Raw genomic sequence first — 23886 nt, 5'->3', positions numbered from 1 at the left:
TAAAGGACGATTTTCCTTGAAATTATTTTACATTTGTCTTATAGTAAGATGTATGCACATATCTGCTCCTTGGTCGGGTTGTTGTCTATTTGACACATTCCCGTTTTTCATTCATAATTGAATCGTTTGTATTATTTAGAACAAGGACATTGTCCATGTTGACCTATCTTTACTTTTTCATTTATATAATTTATGCAAGCTCATTAATGTATGAATATGGGTATTTTTGTATAATGATCAAAGGTAAACACTGGTGGAAAAACATGTCATAAATCAATACAGTGGTCAAAGACCGGAAAATTAATTAAGCGTGTATTGCCAGATGAACTTTACATTTTAATCAATTTGAATCCACGAGTTGTTTTTTTGTTGATATCGGTATAGGAAGATGTGGTATAAGTGCCAATAAGAAAAATCTACATCCAAATAACAATTTATAAAAGTAAAAAAATAGAGGTCAAGTTACGGCGTTCAACGAAGAGACTTGGCTCCCACCGAACAACAAGCTATAAAGGGCCCCAAAATTACCAGTTTAAAACCATTCAAACAGGAAGACAAACGGTCTAATCTATATAAAACTAGAGGCTCTAAAGAGCCTGTGTCGCTCACCTTGGTCTTTGTTCATATTAAACAAAGAACAAAGATGGATTCATGACAAAATTGTGTTTTGCTGATGGTGATGTGTTTGTAGATCTTACTTTACTGAACATTTTTGGTACTTACTATTTTCTCTATCTATAATAAATTTGGCCCTTTAGAAACAGAGGAACATATATTTTTTAAAATTTCAAAATTTACCACATTAGTGAAAATTATTTAAAATTTACTATAATAGGCAATAACTCCCTAAGGGAGCTGGTTTCTCAGTTTCAAAGTAATTAACTTTTCAAAACACTAGTTTATATTGATAGGGGATTAATAAAGGAATCCAAAGAGCAAATAAAATATATAGGTCACCGTGTTTGTTTTCGAGATATTAGCCATTGAAATTTGGGCTGGAAAATGTTCTCTCTTGACTCTTCATAGCTTTATCATTGACAAGTTTAAGTCTTCAAAAACTATTAAAAAGTAATTAAAAATGTATAAGACTTTAACAGACAGCTTATCATTATACATGTAAAAGACTTATAAAAAGAAAAATGGGGGTCACCGGGCAAATTTTGTTAAGGCATTCAAATGGATAAAACCAGAGGATACCGAAAATCTGACCTAAATTCCAAAACATGACAAGCGAGCTTCCTTAAGGGCTAAACTGACCACTTTGGTAACGTTGACTTATTTCTAGATCTTACTTTGCTGATCATTATTGTTGTTTACAGTTTATCTCTATCTATAATAGTAATCAAGATAATAACCACAAACGGCAAACTTTCTTTAAACATTACCAATTGGAGGATGGGGGGGGGGGGGGGGGGTTCAGCGACCAAACAACCAGTTGTCCAATTCATCTGTAAATTTCAGGACAGATATATATTGACTGGATAAACAATTAAACCCCTTGTCAGATTTGCTCTAAATGCTTTGGTTTCAAAGTTATAAGCCAAAATCTACATTTTACCCCTATGTTCTATTTTTAGCTATGGCGGCCATCTTGGTTGGTTGGCCGGGTCACTGCACACATTTTTAAACAAGATACCCTTATAATGATTGTGGCGAAGTTTGGTTATATTTGACCTTATATTTTTAGAGGAGAAGATTTTTGTAAAAGATTACAAAAATTTGAGCCAGGTGAGCCAAAAAACGAGAAACGACAAATATGTATAAATTACACAAAAAAACGACAACTACTTTACATCAGATTCCTGACTTAGGACAGGTGCAAACATTTGCAGCGGGTTTAAACGTTTTAAGGGTACGAAACCTTCTCCTTTAACTGAGACAATAGGATATGTATGTTATAGTTCGTGATAAAAACACACCTGAATTATTTTTGTCAATCTAAGAATCGTTAATTTGGCTCGGGTAAACCAACTAGTTTACTCATCCAACTTATTAGGAGTCGATATACACGCATACGTTTAAATGGGACGAAATTAGAGACATATTGGAAAATGTCGACCTATCTATAAATTCGAGTCAACTGAAATCGAGACAAAGAGAGTAAAATTATAAAGGTATATCAGTCTTAAAAAAACGTTTGGTTAAAATCCCTCCCCCCCCCCCCCCCAAAAAAAAAAGTATCTTGTTATTCATATGACGACCAAACCTCTCTGTACATTGTTCTATTGGTTTTTGTAACAATTTGCAATTTTGACATATGTATAGATTTTTTAACATAGTAACATCTTTGAAGGATAAAACTATGCATCGTGACAATGACGAAGTTTCATTGAAAATTGTATCATAAAATGAAAAGTTCATTTGAACTACAATACCTTTTTACGAACAATTAAGAGTTCGCACTTACAAAACAGTTTTGAAATATTCCTCCCTTCTTTTTCATTCAGTCTTTCTCATAACTCAGTTGTGTCATTATTCATTCCAGTAATTCCAATGTTGTTTCTCTATAAAATGAAAGATAAATGGCATATATTGGAGCCAGTAGTTAAATGATTTATATATATATATGCATATTTAAAAAATATTTACATAAGGTACGTCGTTTATAAAACAGCTATTTAAAAAATGTGTCATAGATTGCATTGACTTTATTTTCAAGTTTGCAGTTACGGGAACAGTGCTTCGAACTTCGAATTTTCCACTGCTTTGACCCTAGTACAATGGACGGGTCTCATATATATGTACGTGTTGTAAACTTTATGTTATCGAATGTTCCTTTAAATTTGTAATATCTAACAACATTCAAGTATGTATATATTTATTGTTTAAGGAGAATAACATGAATAAGCTAAAACAAATATAAAAAACTAAATTCTTTTTTTGTTCAATTATTATTGATGAAAGTGAAATAGTTAAATAGTCTTTACCGCCAGTTCAGTTGCCAAAAAAAAGTAACATTATTTTAGTTGCAAGCAAATAATTCAACCTCCCAAAATCCATATTCCTGTGATAATTTGAGCCCTATGCCTAGAGAAGGGTTACGCATACACTAGGCATTTAACCTATCGGAAGAAAAATAATGCTATAGAAGTGAAACAAAGATAAATCATAAGATTGTCTGATCTACACAAACTAATTCTTATACAGGCACACACGAGTATTAATGTATTTTTTTTTAATTTATGATATAAAATCAAATAGACCTAAAAAAATCAATTTGCAAGAGTTTGGTATCTGTTTATATATTTGTGTATTTTCCTAATAAGTTATGCATGTTATAAGACCGTCGATAGTCATCAGAGGTCACCTTGCTGGCTTATTAGATAGATATTAAAGGTACAATGATTATAATTAAGTTCGCCAGACGCTTGTTTCGTCTATAAAGACTCAACAGTGACGTTCATATCAAAATATTTATAAAGGCAAAAAAGTACAAAGTTAAGGAGCATTGAGGATCCAAAATTCCAAAAAGTTGTGCTAAATACGGCTAGGGTAATATATGCCTGGGATAAGAAATCCTTAGATAGCGTCTATACGAAAAACACAAGAACCGATACATGTAACTGAATAACAAATTGTTTATTATATAAAAGCCCTTGACTAGAGACAGACATATAGATACAAAATGTGGTCGGACTAAACATGTAAGCGGAATCCCAACCTCCCCCTTATCTGGATCGGTGATGTTACAGTACAACAAAAGACTGTTTAGTTTTAGTTACTAAACCTCAGCTAAATGTTAAGCGGGAGACAAAAATAACTTAACTGAATGATATATTGATCTCAATAGATACATGGATCGTTTTTCCCGCAAAAGACTGTTCTGTTGATGATGTTGTTTTGTATATACTAGTAGTTTATAACTATAACTTTGCTGTGCGTGTAAAATTATTTTACACACACAGCAAAGTTATAGTTACCAGAGTGTTGAGAACAAAGGTATATAAGACCCACTTCTAAATTATAGAAATCTATCATGTAACATTTATCATAACATTTTTGTGGTGTCAACTAGATACACATAGTACATCTAACACACTTAAGACCATCTTTAAATATGTGTGACTGCATGTTTGTATAATCCTAACATACAAGGGAAATTATACATGAATGCAGTTGAGACCAAATATTCATTCTATGATTTTTATAGCAAAACATCTATACAAAAAAATCTTATAAATTGGTTGAATTGAACAAAATATTGACCCCACAACTGAACTACACTCTATTTCCTATACCCATGTTTGTACTAAATTACTCCACTCAAACACTCCAGCACTTCTACACTCCACTCCACTCCAATCAACCTGTAAATGATGTCATCTGCATGATATGTTTCTGTTCAATTCTACAATCTGCTGAACTAAGGCCGTGTTTACACAAAACGCTGTGTACAGTAAACATGTTTACATTTGGTTTAATGTAACGTACACTAGTTTCATATTACATTTGTTCACATCTTTACACCTTGTTTAGCTACCTGTACATAAGATTTGTTCACACTTGTAAACTATATGTCATTTGAATTTTCATTACGTATACGTAGAACCGAATTCAAATTTTCAAACAACTTTTCTAGCAGTTAGGGAACGACTATATGACTTTAAAAAAAGGGAGGACGGATTTTTGTTAATGTCTGTGTCATTTCGATCTCTGGTGGACAGTTGTCTCATTGGCAATCATACCACATCTTCTTTTTTATATTTTCCACAATTTGAAATTGCCAAGGCAACCATCTTGGTTGGTTCGGCCGCGTCACGCCGCACATTTTTTAAAGTATATATACCCAAATGATGATTGTGGCCACGTTAGGTTAACTTTGGCTCAGTAATTTCAGAGGAGAAGATTTTTGTAAAAGTTTACGGACGACGGACGCCGGACGACGACAGACGACGGACGCCAAGTGATGAAAAAAGCTCACTTTACCTTTCAGGTCAGGTGAGCTAATAATAGTTAACACAAAATGAAACGTTGAATGCATGTACAGAAAATAAATGAAAATGAGGGTGGATTATAAATATTAGACATTTTGGATTTTAATGAATAGACAGAAAAATCAGACAAGCCATATTTGATCAATCCGGGGGAAAATGTTGCTTTTATATCGAATATGAAAATAACTTACCTTCTAAACAATTAGATACCTAGGTTATTTTGCTATAGAATGAAAGCATTTAAAACTTAAGTTTCACCTATCCATACAATAACTTTTGACACGGAACATACACTTGTTATATTCTCTTATTGTATTTTAAATCATACAATAACTTTTGACATGGAACATGCACTTGTTATGTTTTCTTATTGTAAATCATTCAATCATGCAACGATATTGTATATGTTAATTACGAACGTTAGATTTGTTTTAATTTTCACTGATATTATCATTTGAATAATTTATTGTAGAAAATAAAATGAACAATTGTTAACCATTGTTTAGCACAGAACATTTTTTTTATATATTCTTTCTCATTTGTATTAAAAGAACTTTATATGATTCTTATTCGATAATATAAAAAAGTATGTGTATAAGCTAAATAGATTACATATTATAGTGTAGTTTGAATAGGGGAGTAACATATGTTTGTACCAGATGTTACATCTTCAGGATTTAGATTTAGAGACTCCATATGAGAGTTATCCCCCTGATGTATTTGATATAAGTGATATGCGTTTCTAAACCATCAGTGATATTAGCATAGGGTCTTTGGAACTAAATTAGGTCAAAGTCAAAGGTTAAGGTCATATTTTAAATTTAGATTTTGGCTTATTTTCACTTATTTTCAAAAACCGTATTTTTACTAAATTGTTAGTTGCGACATGCCGTAACTTATAGATCTTGGTTGAAAGGGTGCGTCGACAACAAATGTGAGTTTTCGGCCATTATATATTTAGAATTATGTGTGAAGAGGTTTAACTCATTAACCAAACATATTAAAGACCTAGGGTCTTTTGATTTCAGGTCCTTGGTTTGTGACCTTGAAATTAAAAACAAGGTCATATGTTAATAGGAAGTTGTAGATTCTGAACTTTGCTTAACATTCATATTTATACTTCATAAAGCCATAGGAAATGACATTTTAAACTGATTTTTAATATGCTGATACCAAAACAGATCTTTAATGGTGGAAAGACCTTCAATTGTTCTCTGAACAATTGGTTTTTAATTGTTATTCTTTTTTTGTTTGTATTTTTTTTCTTTTCACATGATGAAAACAATAGGCGGAAGGGCGGAAGTTATTTTTTATAATATAACTATAATTAACCAGTAAGAATCAGTTGTCCAATTTTTTTTAAGAAAGAGGAGGGCTCTTCCTAAAAATGTTGGACAGTTAAAGATAACATAAAGGTTTCTTACATGTAAATGATAGTCTAATCACTGACATAAAGAACGGGTACAACACTAAAATGACGTCACAACAATGTTTTAATAGTAAGTAATTATAAAACATTGCTATATTTGTACAGTTTATGATAGCTTATTTAGATCTTATTTGCAATAGAATAAATGCAAACATCTATAACATGTATTATGTTTATCAAAAGTAGGCGAATAACATAAAAAACGGAATCATAGTATAGATATACGAGCCAGAAATAAAATGTGTGTGTAGCTATTTGATTAATTACGGCACTGTATATTAAACAGTATGATAGATATAAGAAGATGTAATATGAGTGGCAATGAGACAACTCTTCATGCAAGTTACAATCTGTAAAAGTAAATCATAATATGTCGAAGTATTATCATCAACACGGAGCATTAGTTCAAGACGAACAGAAAGCTATAAATGTCACCCTAAATGACAAGTGTAAAGCCCTACTAACGGGAAAACTACGGTCTAATCTGTATAAAAAAACGTGAAATGAGAAACACAACCGCACGACATCAACGAACGACAACCACTCAGCATAAGGTTGTGTGTTTGATATTGCAGTGCAGGTTAGTTAAAACTAATGAATAAGTTTTTATTACTGAAAGTTACAATTTGATGAATTTTTACACATGTTACATGAGAATAAAGATATACGTTTAGGGAAATATTCTCTACATCCTATATGAATTGGAGTAACTCTGGTGTAATTAAATTATTATCACCTGGCGATGTTATTTCGAAGTGAACTTTTTTTTTATCAGAGTGTTAGTTCTTATGTTTATAAAACTTTTGGATTATACCGTTAGTGAAGCCTACAATATACATGTCAAAATAATCAAATCTATATAGTTTACTTGATATTGGTGTTGCTATGCACACTTTTAAAGGTGCCATTTACAAAAATAAGAAGTTTCGACCGTATATTGAAGTCAAGGCGGAACAGGTTACTTTTTTATTTTCAACTTAGCAATCTCTTTTTGGATGACACCATTTATCATCCCATAAAGCCTGATAACCTATTCACTTAAAAACACACAACTTATTTTATTCGATTTAATATTTGGAGTGTTGCTCAAGTGTATAATGTTTCCTTTCAAGTGTTTTTCATACATTTGCATTTATTTTTTACACATGATTTTGCTTAAGTTTGTAAAAGCTTCAGCTTCTTTTGACAACGATGAAGATAATAACGGTTATACATATATTCCATTCGTATATTTTAGATGAATCGGGACACTTATTTGTAAAATATTGACACAATGACCTGGATCTTTACTTGCAAATATACAACCTACCAGACCTGTTACCACCATTTCCGGACACACTAGAGTTCGACCAGTCTTTAATCTTTCTTTTTGATTATATGCGACGTGAAGCAGTATATATAAAAGTTTAAGTGTTTGACTATGACACCCAAAACAAGCACTCTTCCACGAACCCGTAGATTTTGAAAGGATATACTTACACAAATCCTCTTTAATACACATTTAGTGGTTTTAGCCACATATAGCATGTATAGTGTGTTCCTTTTTCATTTCTTACACAATAGACCACCTCAATTTTGAAAACTGCTTACACCAGTTCATTTAATAGTATTGGTGAGCACATTAATAATGTATGATATACGTAATGTAATTGCGTTACTATATGAAACTCGTGTTGTATAAACTGGTTATGCTAATTCAGATTTCAACGTGCTCAATGTATTACACTTAATAACATTCCACCGAATGACGAGCACCCTTCCAATACACGCTATTTGAAACAATTTTATTTGTTTATATATTTAATTTGACGATGACTGTATTTAAACCCAAGAATTCTGCACTCTAGGCGATCACTCTACCACAACAGATTGGAAGCAGTTATATTATATGTGGTAATCTGTGGTTTTGTTTAGTTATTTTGAACATTATGTTACTTTTCCATCAAATATTCAATTGTTTCAGAGAATGTAATTGGAGTGAAAATTAGAATTTAAGAAAGTATATTTATTTGAGATAAAACTGCATGCATGAATATATATGAATTAAATCATCTATTTGAGACATGCATTTTTTTACTTTTCTTTTATGATTCCAACGTTTTGTTATATATAGTGTATGAAAACCGTGTCAACTAAAAAAAATGGTGTAAGGTGTTAAACAACAATAAAATAAAATGAAAATCTACAAGATTCACATGTATATGTCGTGTATATATAAAAGAAGATGTGCTATGATTTCCAATTAGACAGTTATCCCCAAGAGACCAAAATGACATAAAATGTGAGGGAGTTAAACATGTTAGTGGTGTCCTAACCCTCCCCTAACCCTCCTCTAACCTTGGACAGTTATTACTTGTACAAATACATTTATTGTTGTACAGTTGACGAACTTTGACCTTTGATTTGAACAGCACATTCTGGAGTTGGTCACGGAGGCATCAACAAATTTTATAAGGAGTAATTAAAAAAAAAAATCGCCGATATCAGCACAGAAATTATTAGGCTTTTCATTCATATTTGTGAACATTAAAATAAAAAGTCGCTCTGAAACCACCAAATACTTCGTTTGTCTTATCACTTCAACAGACTGTAGTTTTCATTGGCAAGTAGATGTTTTTTTAAGGTTTTAGAAGCCAAGGCCATGCCCAAAACAGCTGTCGGGTTGGTTGTATTCACAAAATACGTACTTGGGAGTCATTATTATTCGTTGAATACCAAAATCCGTGGACTTCGTTGTTAGAGGTGAACTATGAAATCAAATTTTGAACGGATGACTTATTTTCTAGAGACTAGTATATATGGCGAAACCACGAAATTACATATCTACGAATATATATATATATATTAAAGTTATTGGTCACATGACGTATAGTAACGGTTAAGTGATTGTTTACTATAAACACTTGTGTGTGTTGCATCAAGCACATTGTGTGTGTTTATTTTCACTTGAATTGGATGGGATATACCCGCATAGCCGGTTTTACGGGTACATGTATATGCGATCATGAGATTCGTGAAAAACATGAATAATTATAACTTAAGGGGTTCGATTGAGAAAATAAAGTTATTCGAAGTTTGCCTATAGTTAACCATGTTAACGTAGCAGTAGTTCATTTGAGCTGGAGAATTAGAATATAAGTAAGGTTTACCTAATCTACGAAAATGTGTACCCTAGGAAATAAATAAATCCACAGTACACTGTATGATATCTAGAAATAATAAAACAAATAAATAAAAGGAAATAGTAAAAAAGAAAACAATTCCTGACAAATGAAAAAAATGTCATAGACTAACAAACCAAAAGAGAGGAGTTTCGAACAACACTTTAAATTAGAAGAAGAAAGAAATATAACTCAAATACAGTTACAAGTTTTTATATTTTCTCCACAAAAATGATAAAAGTAACAACTTGTATAATAATAGTTGTACAAGTTATAACTTGTATGGAGGCATTATACAAGTAATAACCTGTACAAAATAATAATATGTACGCGACACATATATTTAAGGCAAATGGAGATTATCTAATTTTTTTTCTTCGTACTTCTTCAAATGCGAACAAACGTTAACGGCTAATCCTAAAGGCATCTCAAAAAAATCTTTAAGATCCTTTTTGTCTAATTCTAATAAGGCAGCCCCATTGATGCGCTCTGATTGGAATTTCGCAACATATGGGGCACACTCCGGGATCGACTCTATGAAATCACAAACTGTTTGCACCTAGAGAGAGAAAAAATAAAAATAAAACGTATAGGGTGTTTCACAACTCAACTCTATGCTTCACAATGTGGTTCCGTGTTGATAAAACCATAAATATGGCAAATGTTAAGGGTTTAAGAGTGACCTACATACACACTGGTCCTATGTTATTTTAAATGTTGTTGATATGTATAAACATGCAAAGAGACATTACCATACTAAAGTTTTCCCGACTGTTGATATATAGCATACAAAACAATATACATGTTTGTACCTCTTGCTGTAATATCAGGGTAAACACATGTTGCATTGTCGTGTGTTTTCGTTGAATTTCAGCTTTCTGTTTTTGTTGTTTTTTCTCTTATAGTTGATGTGTTTTCGTTGGTTATGGTTTGTAATCGGGATTTGTTTTCTCTGAATCGATTTATGATTTTTAAACAGCGGAATACTACTGTTCCTTTATTTCAAATACTTTTTTGAGTCGAGACCATTCTTAATTTTTCATTTACCAACAAAGGTCTCAATTGTGTCAACTGTAGCAATATCCTTCATCATTGATTAGTTCAGTCAAAAATACATCGTTATTTCAAAGATCGGTCTGTACCAATCATTTTTTATAACTAAAGCAAACCATTAGCAACTAAAATATTGAAATACACACACGTTTTGCCTTAATCCATTAATTAGAAATACAACTTCAAAATACGGATTGATTTGTTCGAGGATTATTCTAGGCAATGGGCTAAGCGCAAGAAGGAAGATACTGTTTCCGAATAGATTAAGGCTGTGTAGTCGTTGATACAAATCAGAATTAGGAAACTGAACAGGTTTATCAATACACATGCTACGTCAATCTTTAGAGACCAACATGTTGCAAAAGACTTGTCCTACCACTATGACAAATATGTTGTTCCTGCAGATAAAGATAACATCATGTTTGTGTGTAAAACTCATTACATTATCTGCTGGATAAATGAATTAGGTATTGACAATTAACTAGGAAACTCAACATATACCCTCACGACACTTACCAAAGAGAAAATCCTGGATAATCACAGGTCAGTTCAATGTTCCTTTGGAATTTCAACCAAAGATGCAGAACTGGATCTTCGATCACTGTATTGGATACCTAAACTACATAAGTGTCTTACAATCAACGGTATATATTGCTGGGTCTTCCAAATGCTCCACAAAACCTCTTTCTAATTAATAACATCCAATTGTATCATTTATCAAAGCCGGGCTTTAAAGTTATTGTGAAACTGCTTATTTTAGAGGTGGCATGAATCAGATGTGGATACTCAAAAATTCCAAAGACCCTTTAGAGTACACACAATCTAAGACTATTTTATCTTGCAATAGTATTTAAACATTTGACTGTTCTACACTTTACACAAGTATTCCCCATTCCAAATTAAAGGGCAAATTGAAAATGTTAGTATTGCTTTGTTTCATAAAAAAATGTCAAACGTAGATACAAGTATCTTGGTCTTAGGGAGTGATACATTCAACTTTGCAAAGGATCACTCTGATTCAAACAAACAAATCTCTGAAACATACATTATCGAAATGCTTGATTTCTTGATTGACAACACATGTGTTACGTTTGAAGGACGTGGTTTACAACATACTGTCGGCATTCAAATGGGAACTAATTGTGCTCTACTTCTTGTCGACTGGTTTCTTTGTTATTATGAGGCTGACGTCATATAAGAATTTGTTAGGAAGAAAAATAAGAAGTTATAAATATCCTTTATTTTTACTTTCCGCTATAAAGATGATGTTCTCTCACTAAATAATTCAAAATTTAGCTGCTATGTTGAACGCATCTATCCCATCGAACTAGAGATAAAGGTAACGGTAGATGCATTTATTTTGGCTTCATATTTAGATTTTTATCTAGAAATTGACATTTTTTTTTACAAAAACAAGAGATGATTTCAGATTGTGAAATGTTCATTTCTATCATTTCTAAGTAGCAACATTCCAGCACCCCCTGCATACGGAATATATATCGCCCAATTGATACGATATTCCCGTGCTTGTATTTCTTAACCTGATTTCCATGATAGAGGGTTGCTGCTCACAAGGAAGCTATCGAACCAAGAGTTCCAAAATGCTAAAGTTGAAAATCATCCCTTCGTGAATTTTCAGGACGCCATTCCGAATAGGTTCACCGTTATGGAATAAAAGAGGGAAGAAAGATACCAAAGGAACAGTCAAACTCATAAATCTAAAATAAACTGACAACGCCATGGCTAAAAATGAAAACGACACACAGACAAACAACAGTACACATGCCACAACATAGAAAACTAAAGAATAAACAACACGAACCCCAACAAAAACTAGGGGTGATCTCAGGAAGGGTAAGCAGATCCTGCTCCACATGTGGCACCCATCGTGTTGCTTATGTGATAACAAATCCGGTAAATAGTTTAATTCGGTAGGTCACATTCATGAAAGGGAAGAGGATTGTAGTTACAACGTAAGGAACATATCCGATATCATTTCAATAACCGTTTCACAGATGATACCGGAAATGTTCCTTACGTCTTAACTACAATCCCCTTCCCTTTTGGTGAATGTGAACTACCTAATTTTAACGGGTTTCTAATAATATGAGCAACCCGAAGGGTGCCACATGTTGAGCAGGATTTGATCACCCCCAGTTTTTGATGGGGTTCGTGTTACTTTGTCTTTAGATTTCTATGTTGTGTCATGTGTACTATTACTTGTCTGTTTTTCTTTTCATTTTTAGCCATGGCGTTGTCAGTTTATTGTTCGATCTTTTTTTAGTTTGACTGTCCCTCTGGCATCTTTCGTTGACTTTTAAGGAAGACACGCCCCATTGGGTATGTACCAATTGAAATACAAGTATATACGTTGAGGCCTTTGGAAAAAGCTTGTAATTTGGTAATAGTTATACATACATTCCATTCTGCTGGTCGTCCGCTGAAATTAGGTGCTTTTGTTATTGCCACCTGTGCTTCTGTAGCAGATTTTGCTGTAAAAAAGGTATTTTCGAATAATTTTATGAATTCTTATCTTACCTTTTATAGATTTATAGGGATATGATTGGTTAATCGACTACCTGTGGTAACTATATATATTTCATACAGGGTGTCCTTAAAATACATGGTTAGTTACCATATAGCGTAAGCAACCACATGGGGTTAGTAAGAAGCTATTTCCCTTTCAAAACAAAAATGTCATCTGAAGTGTTTAAACAGATGAAAAAACTGATAAAAAATGATTGAAATATATTTATAAAACAAATCAACGCTAAAACGTAACATCGTTGTTATCGTAAGCATTTGTTTTTGTATAAAGGAATGGAAAAAAGGTTCTTAAACATGTTAAAACTGAGTATTGTAGTCTTTTAAATCACTTTGATAGGCCGCTAGTCTAAACACCACAAAGCTTCGCTCTCATCCCATTTAGAATTAACTGGTCCCACATTTATCGTGTTGGGTCATTAACACACCATGCAACTAATGATATAATATATATAGACAGCTTGTTGATTGATTATTATATTCTACATAGTTTTATATGATAAAAATGTATTTCAAATTATGTTAAGAACTGTTAATAATTCATTAACTCACTCATGTTATAAATTGACTATATGGATTGGTATTTGTTTTTAACATAGTTGTATATGTCACAGATATTTTTTTTATAAATTAAATTAAAACATTTGTAAAATGCGTATAATATTTTTTTCTTTGACTCATTACGTTAAACCAATGTGTAAGATCAAACAAATGGACTGTAACGTATTTCTACGGCTCAACATTTACTAAATAATGTATGTTTTGTATGAAAATTGCAAATTTGACTGATAAGTTGCATGTATTTAATGAGACGCGGAGCAATATTGTTTGTAATAAAAAATAATGAAGTAGGATACAAAACTAACTTCAAACTGTATAAATTAAATTCCTATTACTATCGAGCTGAATGTAAATCAAATAATGCAAACATTATAGTTTTTACTATTCTGCTGTAGGGATCATACTTTATCCCAGGCAATGATGACTTTACTAATCCATTGTGTGTGTGTGTATGAACTGCTAAGAACACATGCGATCCTATAAAAGTTGCATGACGTTTGATGCGAAATATGTCAGGGACATTAATTGCAATACCGATGAATATCGAAAATATTTTTTATTATAATATTGATAATTTCTGATGTCTGTCAATCTGAGTACGACTAACATGTCTTTCAGTTAGAACTTGATAAAGATGTGTAAAGAATTGATTCATAACTTACCTTGGTTAATGATAGAAACTTCACAACAATTTCCATAAACGTCAACGACACCATAAACATCTTAAAAGTAAAACGATATCAGCATTCGATGCATATGGGAAAGAAATTATTGCATCAATTGCACCCCAAAGATTACTAGAAGCAAACAATAATCATAACAGTGAAGATACACTTTAAGCAAATATGTGTATGTGCATGTCGGTTGAAAGGGCTAGTAGTACTATCGGACACTAAATAAATCATTTCAATTTGGCATGTGTAGCCAGAGGTCTATTTATACTATATACGTTGTTTGTGCATTTGTTATATCAGCTCTAACCATTCACTGATGTATACAGTTTGCAAAATATTGGACTCGAGAATAACTTGCGAGACATACGAAGTTATGAAATGCACAATAAGTTTTATACAAATGATAAGGTTTATAAATCTTTAACTACCAGTGTGTTGATATCAGTTGTTAGACTGTTCATCTCTTAGCGATTCAAGGTTTCACAAACCTTTGACCGATATTTTACTTTAAAACATTATATGCTTTAATATGTTGCGATATCAATGTATCGTTTGAGGGACACTATTTTATGTCAAAATGGTAAAGTTATTCGGGATCTCCAGAAAAGTATGCCATTATCATGAGTCTTATGTACATGATTTGTTTAATTAGTCGTGTTTTTGTTTTAAACTCACTTTCAGTAACTTCGAGTTTTTTTTTCAAATCTGCAAAGGCTCTATTTGTTATGTTGATGTATTAGTACCTCTTAAAGTTCGTTCAGAAGTATTTTCATTTGTACAGTACTACATGTAACAAAGGAGTTCAACATGTTTGACTTATTTGTAAAGTTTACTTATACGTTATCATGTAACACTGTTGTCCTAGGATAGGGGAATGATGTAGCGCTAATAAATATGTGTTTTGTGTCGATTCTTAGACAGATTATTAGTTGTCGTTTGTTAATGACTGTCATATTTTTTTTCGTATTATTTTTGGGGCTAACGTCACTTAAATATTCAGCATGTTTTATCAGTTTGTAAATGTTTTCTTGTTGATCCTTGTTCTGTTCACAATGTATACATGTCCTATAGATTTTTTGTGTACTGTATTACATTTTGGCCCAAAGTATATACTAATGATAATTGATAGGTGGACACTGGTGGTCTTGAAATACATAGTTTAAACAAAGTACATCGAAGACGATAGTGGCTAAATATACTGTAAATGGACAAACGACAGACAATGTAATCCGAACGAGAGCATTGTACTTGTATGTTTGACAAGGTTAGTTAAACAAGCTTTTTTAATTTGCCTTAAATCATTACAATGCTAAATTCTTTGCTATCAACACTAGTCTTAATAAGCTGTTGTTTTGACTCGGTCGGATACACTTTAATTGTATGCACTGTTTTCTTATACAGTATTTACTTTGGGTCGACACGTTTAATCACCTAGGTGTTCATGCCTCATGTTTTGTTATTATTTCAGTATATGCATATCCCTGATGTTCTTGGAGGAAGCAGTATCAAGTCAACATGTCTACGACAACCAACAGATACATTGTATTTCTTTCAAATTTGTATGAAGTTGAGTCATTTACTGGAAAATGTAAACTGTTTAAGCATAAGGACTTAGTCTAAGACTTAAGTTTTTTTTTTAAAACAAAAATCTGAAATGTTTAGTGCAATCTATCAAATTGACAATAGAGACACTTTTTTGTTGTATTTCTGCGTCTGTATGTCATATTGCAATGAAAACTTTAATAAAGTATAGTAACAACTACTCTTAACTGTAACCTCAATATTCTGTCGTACCTTCAGGTAAGTTACAAAAAGCTTTTCCATTGTCGATACGATTTAAGTAAAAGTTGAGAGTACTGTCTGGAGCAATCATCATACCAAGTTTATCCCCGACTTGTACATCATTGATTTTCAACGAATAAGGTCCAATATCATTTCCATTTTCCCATAAACTTGATCCACTAAAAGAAAAGGGTTAACATAAAGGTAAAGGATAGAAACGTAAACGTTTTCCTACTACCTAAATTTAAAACATACATCCTTAATTAACGCAAACCAGATCGTGTACTCACAAGCCTAAATACCCGGTAAGATAAATTCGTTATACAGTCTCCTAGTGACCCATATAAAATTAACTGACCCTATATGAACTTTACTGACCCAATCTATATATTAGCACACTATATAACTAAAAAAAAATCTTAATGGTTAACCTTGTGTCAATTGATATCAAATGCGAAAAAGGAACTAAGCAGTTTAATTTAATCTATGGATATGTCGGTATCTTCAAAAAAAGAAGTGAGTAGCAGACATAAAACTTATTTGCAAAAAAATTTACATAAATAAGTTTTGTACTTATTTTCTTTTCCTACTAACAACATTTTACAGCATCCAATAGAAATGAAGTTTGCATAAGTTAACAACGTCGAGCATCGTACCTAGCAATTACAATGCAATCCAGGTTATTAGCACACATTTTGTAGTGTGTCTCTTGAAATATGTTTTCTAATGCACAATGTTATATTGATTTGTACGCAAGTTTGTCTGTGTGATGAATAAGAATTCAACTTATGTCCTCAAAATAGAAAATTATTTGTTTGATAATAGAATAACGTTTAACCACGATGGATTATTTTAAACACAGGGCCCCTTGTGTATACTTTTCTGGGTTACACAATGTATAGCTGTTGTACTAAAATGTAATAGTTCTTATATGCTGGTTTTCACGTAAAATCTCTTGATTAAAGAATCGCATTTCAAGCAAGGGTTCGACTTTTTAAATAACAGTTACAACTTGTCTAAGGTCGGTCAGCATGTTTTGCTTTCTACACTTGGTATCGTAATATTGTCAATTAGATGTCAACAAAGTTTACCTGTCACACGATTAAGATATAACAAAATCCAGTGATAAGAGTTTGATAAAAAAGACACGATAAAACGTGTTCGCATTATAAGACGGGACATCACTTGAGAAAGAATGCAGTGGCATGTATGATATGAATAGTTCGTCATTAACGCAACAGGGAAGATATTGGAAAAAGAAATATATTAAATATTTTAAATGTTTCTAAAATGCATTAGGAGGATTGTTAATGTGTTAAATGTTAAATGTAATTATGTCAATCTTATAATATTGCAAACTCGTTTAAATAAACAAACAAGCAATTTTCCATCAGTATGACAATCGCTTTTGTACCTAATCTATATGACATCTTTTAATTGTTGAAATGGTGTTTTTTTTTCCTGTAGTGACTTATATTATACCATAGGGTGGACAGACCGATAGCAGAATAAGACGGGGTTAAACATGTTAGCGGGATCCCAACCCTCCCCCTAAAATGCCTAGTTCAAAATAAAGTTTGCTTATCTTATAAATAATTGATAGTTGCCAATTACAAATCCGTACGAGGAAGATCACCACGGTAGCATTTACAGTTATTATCACGGCTAGCTAGATTGCTTGTGTGTGCATTTCGAAAGTTCCTGACAACACGATGAAACAGCAGCCAAAGAAGTCTACAAGATTGCTGTTTCCTAGCAAATAATTCAAGGCGTGCCTCGTTAACATTAAATGTTGTTATCGTCCTGTTATACATGATGCAAACAAATGCTTCAATGATGTCCATTAGTTATAAGTCAATAACTTATTCGGAAAATGTGTTCTTATTTTCGTTTTTTCTTAGATCCATTTTTTTTTCTTTGTACATTTACTAAGACTTCAACCATTGTTTTATCTATTTTATTCAGATAATGATCAATGTAGTTAGGATGATATAGTTTAAAGTCAAACTATGGCAACACAAAGTTTACAAATAGCTTCTACGACGTCAGCCAGTGCAACTAATTCAGCGCCACAAAAATTTAAATCTTATGATATATATGATTAGAATATCTGCTTGATTTGCCAGAACAGCACAGAAGAACAATTGCAACGTCCATCTGACTCAATACGCTCAAATGTTGGAGCAGGAGATTTTATTTTTTCAGAAAATCTTGTTAAATTGAATGAAATAAGTTGTATACCGGATTCAATCAACTTGACAATTTTTAATGATGGAAGTGGTATAGCAAACACATTAGTGACAATGCCAAATTTAATCAATCGTGTTTAATTTGACAAAACTAAAAAGTGCTCAAAAGAGACAGTTACTTAGTGATGATATTATAGAAATTTCCAGTCAAAAGAAAGCACAAACACACGTGCAAGTTTATCTTGTGATATTTCTTTGAAAGAATATGAATGTTTCGATTGTGGATCAAGCTTTTTCTGACGACACCTTACATCACGTGTCCATATACAATGTCGATAGTCGTGTTAGAGAGTGTGCTGTAATATCAAAGGATGCTGCATTACTGACAAAACTTGCAGCAGGTGATTTGGTAGCACAAGAAACAAAATACAATGTATATGTTTCAGGTTTTGTTTCATAGAAGTATGTTTTTGAAAAATGTTATTGAAGCTATTCACATGTGTTGTGTTACTATAATATTAAAAGACAAGAGTGGTAGCACTAGTTTGAAAATAATGAATCAACATGTGTAGAAAACTCACATTACTCTTTTGAAAATGGAACTTACTGTAATAGCCAGCTTTCTTTTAAAAGTAATCCATAGCCGATTTTCGTTAGATTATGTGGTATATGTGTCGTCACACCTGGCAATAGAACATAACTGATCTCAGATTTATGTTATTCGGTTTGCATTTGTAGAATAATATATATTGACATACTTCTTAAGTATATGGACTGAAGAAGTTGCGTTTTGAAAAAATGACACCCGTAAAAATGCATTCGAAAATCAAATTAATTATCTTATTTTTGCATTGCGGTTGTGTCGTTGTTATATGTGTTGTAATTTTATTTATTAATTTTTTTCAAAAAGTTGTATGGTTTCAAAATCAGAAAATTACCTGGCTAGTTTCAGCAATGTATACAATTCTGTGACGTTGTATTATACACACTTTTTTCCAGTTTACACAATGTGTAAACTCTTAACATCACTTTATGTTAGTGGTTAATTTGTTTATTCAATTCGCTTGTTATTTCAACTAATACTGTTCTATCAAATGATAGTAGTAAATCTAAAAACTCATCAAAGTTTATTTGATAGAACTGCTAAAAGGAGCTATTATGTGATTTAGAAAGTTAAAGTATACCTCTGAAATGAAGAATAGTAATGTATTAGATGTGTCTTAATTGAGCTGACAATGTTTGTCAATGTTAATTTTAAAGTTGTGTTTCTTTTGTGTCGTTTGTTTCTTCTTAAATTTGAGTGTAAATTCACATTATAATAAGACGTGTCACGGTACTTTTCTTTTCCAAATTCATGTATTTAGTTTTGATGCTATATTTGTTATTCGCATCGGATTTTGTCTAATGCTTAGTTCGTTTATGTGTGCGTTACCTTTTAATGTTTTGCCGTCATTGTCTTGTATTTAATGCGTTTCCCTCGGTTTTGGTTTGTGACCCGGATTTGTTTTTTGTTTTCTATCGATTTATGAGTTTTGAACATGGGTATACTACTGTTGCCTTTATTGACCATCAACCGGAACTTTTATATAAGAGTTCATATTGTCGACAACATGCAAAAGCTCTTTTGAATAACGGCAGTTATATTTTTTCTTGTAGAAGTAATTTCTATCGCATTTGAACAAACACATACCCCATAACTTGAAAGACGATAAAAACAGCTGATTACTAAAACTTAAATGTCTATAACTGACTATGTTATGGCAAAATGAAGACACACTGACTAAAACAAAAAAACAGCAGTACATACAGTTTAAAAAAGAAATGTAGGTATAATCGACATTAAGACAACTCGTCACAAGAGACAATATGACACCAATTACCAACTATAGGTCACAAGACCCCCTTGAACAAAAAGCAAAGCCCATACCGCATAGTCAGCTATATGAGGTCCGAGCACCTATGTATCTCTTCCTATTGTATATAGCAACTCTTGATAGTCAAACGATATGTTTGGAATTTCCTGTTCATAAGACACCTAAAGGTCGAAGTTCTACCTCCTTCGAAATTAAAGAACATGAGCCAGAAAATTACCAATCAGCATCGTCACAGTCTAGTCTTACAAGAAATGCTGCAGTGGCCATTTTTTTTTTCTTACTCAAACAAATTATAACTTCTTATTGTTAAAGGAAAAATTCACTCGAATAAACTATGTTCTTTTTATATGATACTGGGTTTTCTTAAACAAAATATGTGACCTTTCGGTCGGTCATTAAAATAACATTATCATTAATTTGTAAAGTTTGATAAATTAAACTACCTAAGCAAACAGCTGAATTCCATTTCGTAACAATTTTGTCTACTTGTATTTCAAACACTTCACAAATCACTAATGGTGTGTTGGTAAAACAAATACCATAACCATATGTATCGATTGGATTTTGTCTCTTTGCAGTGGTACAATTGTTATCAAAAGAAATATTTTCACCACAGAGTCGATCAAACTTCCACATTTCTAGTTAAGGTGTTGGTATAATTTGCTTACTTCAACCATCTGTTAGACAATATGCTCCTTTTTAAAAAATAGAAAAAAAAAGTTTTAATACTTTTACATTCTTAATAAACCTATAATAATATAACAAGTATAACTACGGGACAGGACTACAGATATTCGTCATTTAGTGTCATTATTCTCCTAATCAAAGGTCCATATTGTCCAAATTTGATGTTGATTTTGAAGCAGTGTCATTTTTTCTCAAATGTATGTTGTGCACTCGTCAGGATTATGCTATATTTTGTTTAAAGTGTACATGTTTATTTAATAGTTTATCCACTCACTACTCTTAACGAAAGCTCACATATTGGGATTGTCGAAAAATCAACGTAGCAAATTCAGCTGTTTTTTTACACATGATTCTTAAAAGAAAGAACTATTACATTTTAAATAAAATTGAAACATTTGCATTTCTGAATTTAATTGAAAAAAAGAATACTCATTTCTATGAGTATAGAATGATACATATAGAACATATCAAATAACAACAAAAAAATTATAATATTCGTAAAAGTAACTTGAATTCATAATATAGTATTTAATGAAAATATTCGGATTTTTTTAGTTGTCTCGTATTTGTGAGCACTGTTTGATCAGTTTGTGATTGAAGATTTCAACTGAGCTACATTTGATTTAACTTTTATTTTCTTATCATTAATAAAATGTTATAAATAAGACATAAGATTTATTGGACATTTTTGAACATCATGAATATGCAAATTAATGTTAATATTGAAGCGCAATATTAAAGTGCGACATTGACAATCGTTTAGAACTAACTCGGTATTCAATTCATCACCAGTTTAAACAGTATGATATAGGAAGTCCCTGTCGTCCTTATGAGTTACTGATTATCGTATTGAAACAATCATTGCACTTTTCTACATGTTGACGTTGTTTTCAATATTTCCTTGTATATATGCTATGTTAAAACTCGACGTCAATATCGAATATAAAAGAATATTACAAGAAGCAGAAACTTGCTCGGAGAGCTAAATTCTGAAGTTTGTAATAGTACAGACAAAACTCAATAATTTAATGGGTTTTTTTTGGGGTTTTGTTGTGGACGATTTCCCCTCAATTTATTTTACACTATCGTCAATTTAAAAACATCAGAGTATCTTAGTAAGATATATATACATTTCTGATCCATTTACACTTGTTTTACGATTTTTTAATTGTAAAGCTTATCCTCTAATTGCAGATGCATGAAAATAGTTCAAACCGCAACTTGACAAAATTATAGGGTTAATTACATTAACCATGAACGATATGTTTAAAAAGGTAAAGATGATAGAAGTTAATCTTAACATTTTAACTTACCGATTCGTGTTAATTCATTGTGGCTATAGCCGTTTTTCTTATAAATGTTCAGTTGTTGCCATTTGAACGTAAACTGCTCTATTATGAACTAAATTATTACATATATTTGTTACCTCGTTTAAGTTATTTAACATGTTTCACATTTTTCATGTCGGTTTGTTTTATAACAGCATCCCAGTTAACACAAATATTTTGTTTATGTTTTTAAAACATTTTGAAAAATGTTGTGAAAATATCGTAGAAAATATTGAAATAACGTGCCATTGTACATGATTGTATGGTATCACAAATATTTTCAAAACATTTTCTATAACATTTCCAGAATATTTTTAAGACATCACTAAAACGTTTCTAAATTTTGTTGACAATGTTTGTAAAATGTTTTATAAATGTTTGTTTAATATTAAAATATCCTTAAAACATTTTGAAAACATAAAACAAAAATGTTTTGCAGGAAATAATGTTCATGATGTTGTGAAAATGTTCAAAAAACATTTTACAAAATGTTTTGATAATGTTCATATTCTCAAAACATCATTTAAATGTTATATGAATATCATTAGAAAAATGTTTTCTAACATCATTATTCAAACGTTTTATAAAATATTATAAAACAATTTATCGTGTTTGAATATGGGGGTATCCTGGGTCCCCGTATGGAGCTATAATTATGGTTTATCTAATTCCAACTATTCCACTTCAACTTTGTCTAGTTTAGAGCCTGTGGCCACTTTTCTCATAATCCTAGATCTGCATCTGAAAAACAACTGCTGTCACACTGATCTTTACCCAACATCTCATTTTACAATTGTTTGTTGATTACAGTTGAATCAACATATATTTTGTTTACTGTTGTCAGATTTAGATTAATATCTCATTGACATAACCCTATTTTTTGTATTTATTGAACACGTAATATTATATAGTTTGTAATGGTTTTACTTACAGAAAGGTATTCTTTTTTTCTGATTTTAAATATCTTTGCGCATTTCTTTTAAAAGTATTTCTTGATCTCATGTTTGATCACAGGTACCGTCAGACATTTTTCTGCATAGTTATTTAACTGTTTTCTCTGCTACCTTATATATAATTAGTCAACACTATACAAGATAGAACTACAATTATTATAAATGCAAAACATTTATTCAATATTATCATATCACTGTTCTTTTTCAAATTTTCCTTTGTTCCATTCTTTTTACTTCCTTTGACATCTGCTGGCTTCTGTAAAATAAAGTGTAAAAACATTAATCTTTCAGTTAAGTGATTAAACAAGTGGAGCTTCAGTTAATTTAATCAAAATTACACTATAAACTATGTCTTTTCATTAAATCCAGTGGTTTTACAAAAATAAATTGAAAAGTGTCAACTTATCAGTGTTAATTGATTGTGAAGCAACAATTGTAGCTATTATATACCTCTAGAGGTTTTTTTTTTATTATTAAACAAGTGTAACGGTAGATTTCACCAGTTTTTAAAAAAAGACATGTATATACATATACTGTACACTATAGTTTTCTCAACTATAAAGAGTAGCCAGCCATGAAGAACCTGTAACATTTTCTTGGTCTTACATAGAAACAAAAAGAGTTTTGTAATGGTTATTGTATATTTTTGCGCAAATACATGTAATGTAGACTGAGGATTTAAAATAATAAATACCTTCATAGAATTTGCTCTTCCAT

General features: G+C 31.5%; 2 protein-coding genes across 2 annotated transcripts in view; both read right to left on the bottom strand.

The window, feature by feature from the left end:
- The window catches only part of LOC139498336 (neuralized-like protein 4), a 118287-nt gene extending 115780 nt beyond the window's left edge, over positions 1 to 2507 (bottom strand). Inside the window, exon 1 of the mRNA XM_071286707.1 lies at positions 2408 to 2507. The gene's annotated coding sequence lies outside the window, so the exon portion shown is untranslated. The remainder of the gene's footprint in view (positions 1 to 2407) is intronic.
- A 7244-nt stretch (positions 2508 to 9751) lies between these two features.
- LOC139499557 (neuralized-like protein 4) lies at positions 9752 to 23425 on the bottom strand. Its single transcript, XM_071288284.1, has 7 exons — positions 23148 to 23425; positions 20645 to 20896; positions 18935 to 19010; positions 16151 to 16317; positions 14345 to 14404; positions 12996 to 13069; positions 9752 to 10083 (listed from the first exon to the last, which is right to left on the bottom strand). The coding sequence occupies exons 2-7, from the start codon at positions 20835 to 20837 to the stop codon at positions 9868 to 9870; spliced, it is 786 nt and encodes a 261-aa protein (XP_071144385.1). The 5' UTR covers positions 20838 to 20896; positions 23148 to 23425; the 3' UTR covers positions 9752 to 9867.
- Between the last annotated feature and the right edge of the window lie 461 nt (positions 23426 to 23886).

Source organism: Mytilus edulis, chromosome 12 (assembly GCF_963676685.1).
Source record: "Mytilus edulis chromosome 12, xbMytEdul2.2, whole genome shotgun sequence".
Classification (NCBI taxonomy): domain Eukaryota; kingdom Metazoa; phylum Mollusca; class Bivalvia; order Mytilida; family Mytilidae; genus Mytilus; species Mytilus edulis.
This window is presented reverse-complemented; position numbering and strand designations above follow the sequence as displayed.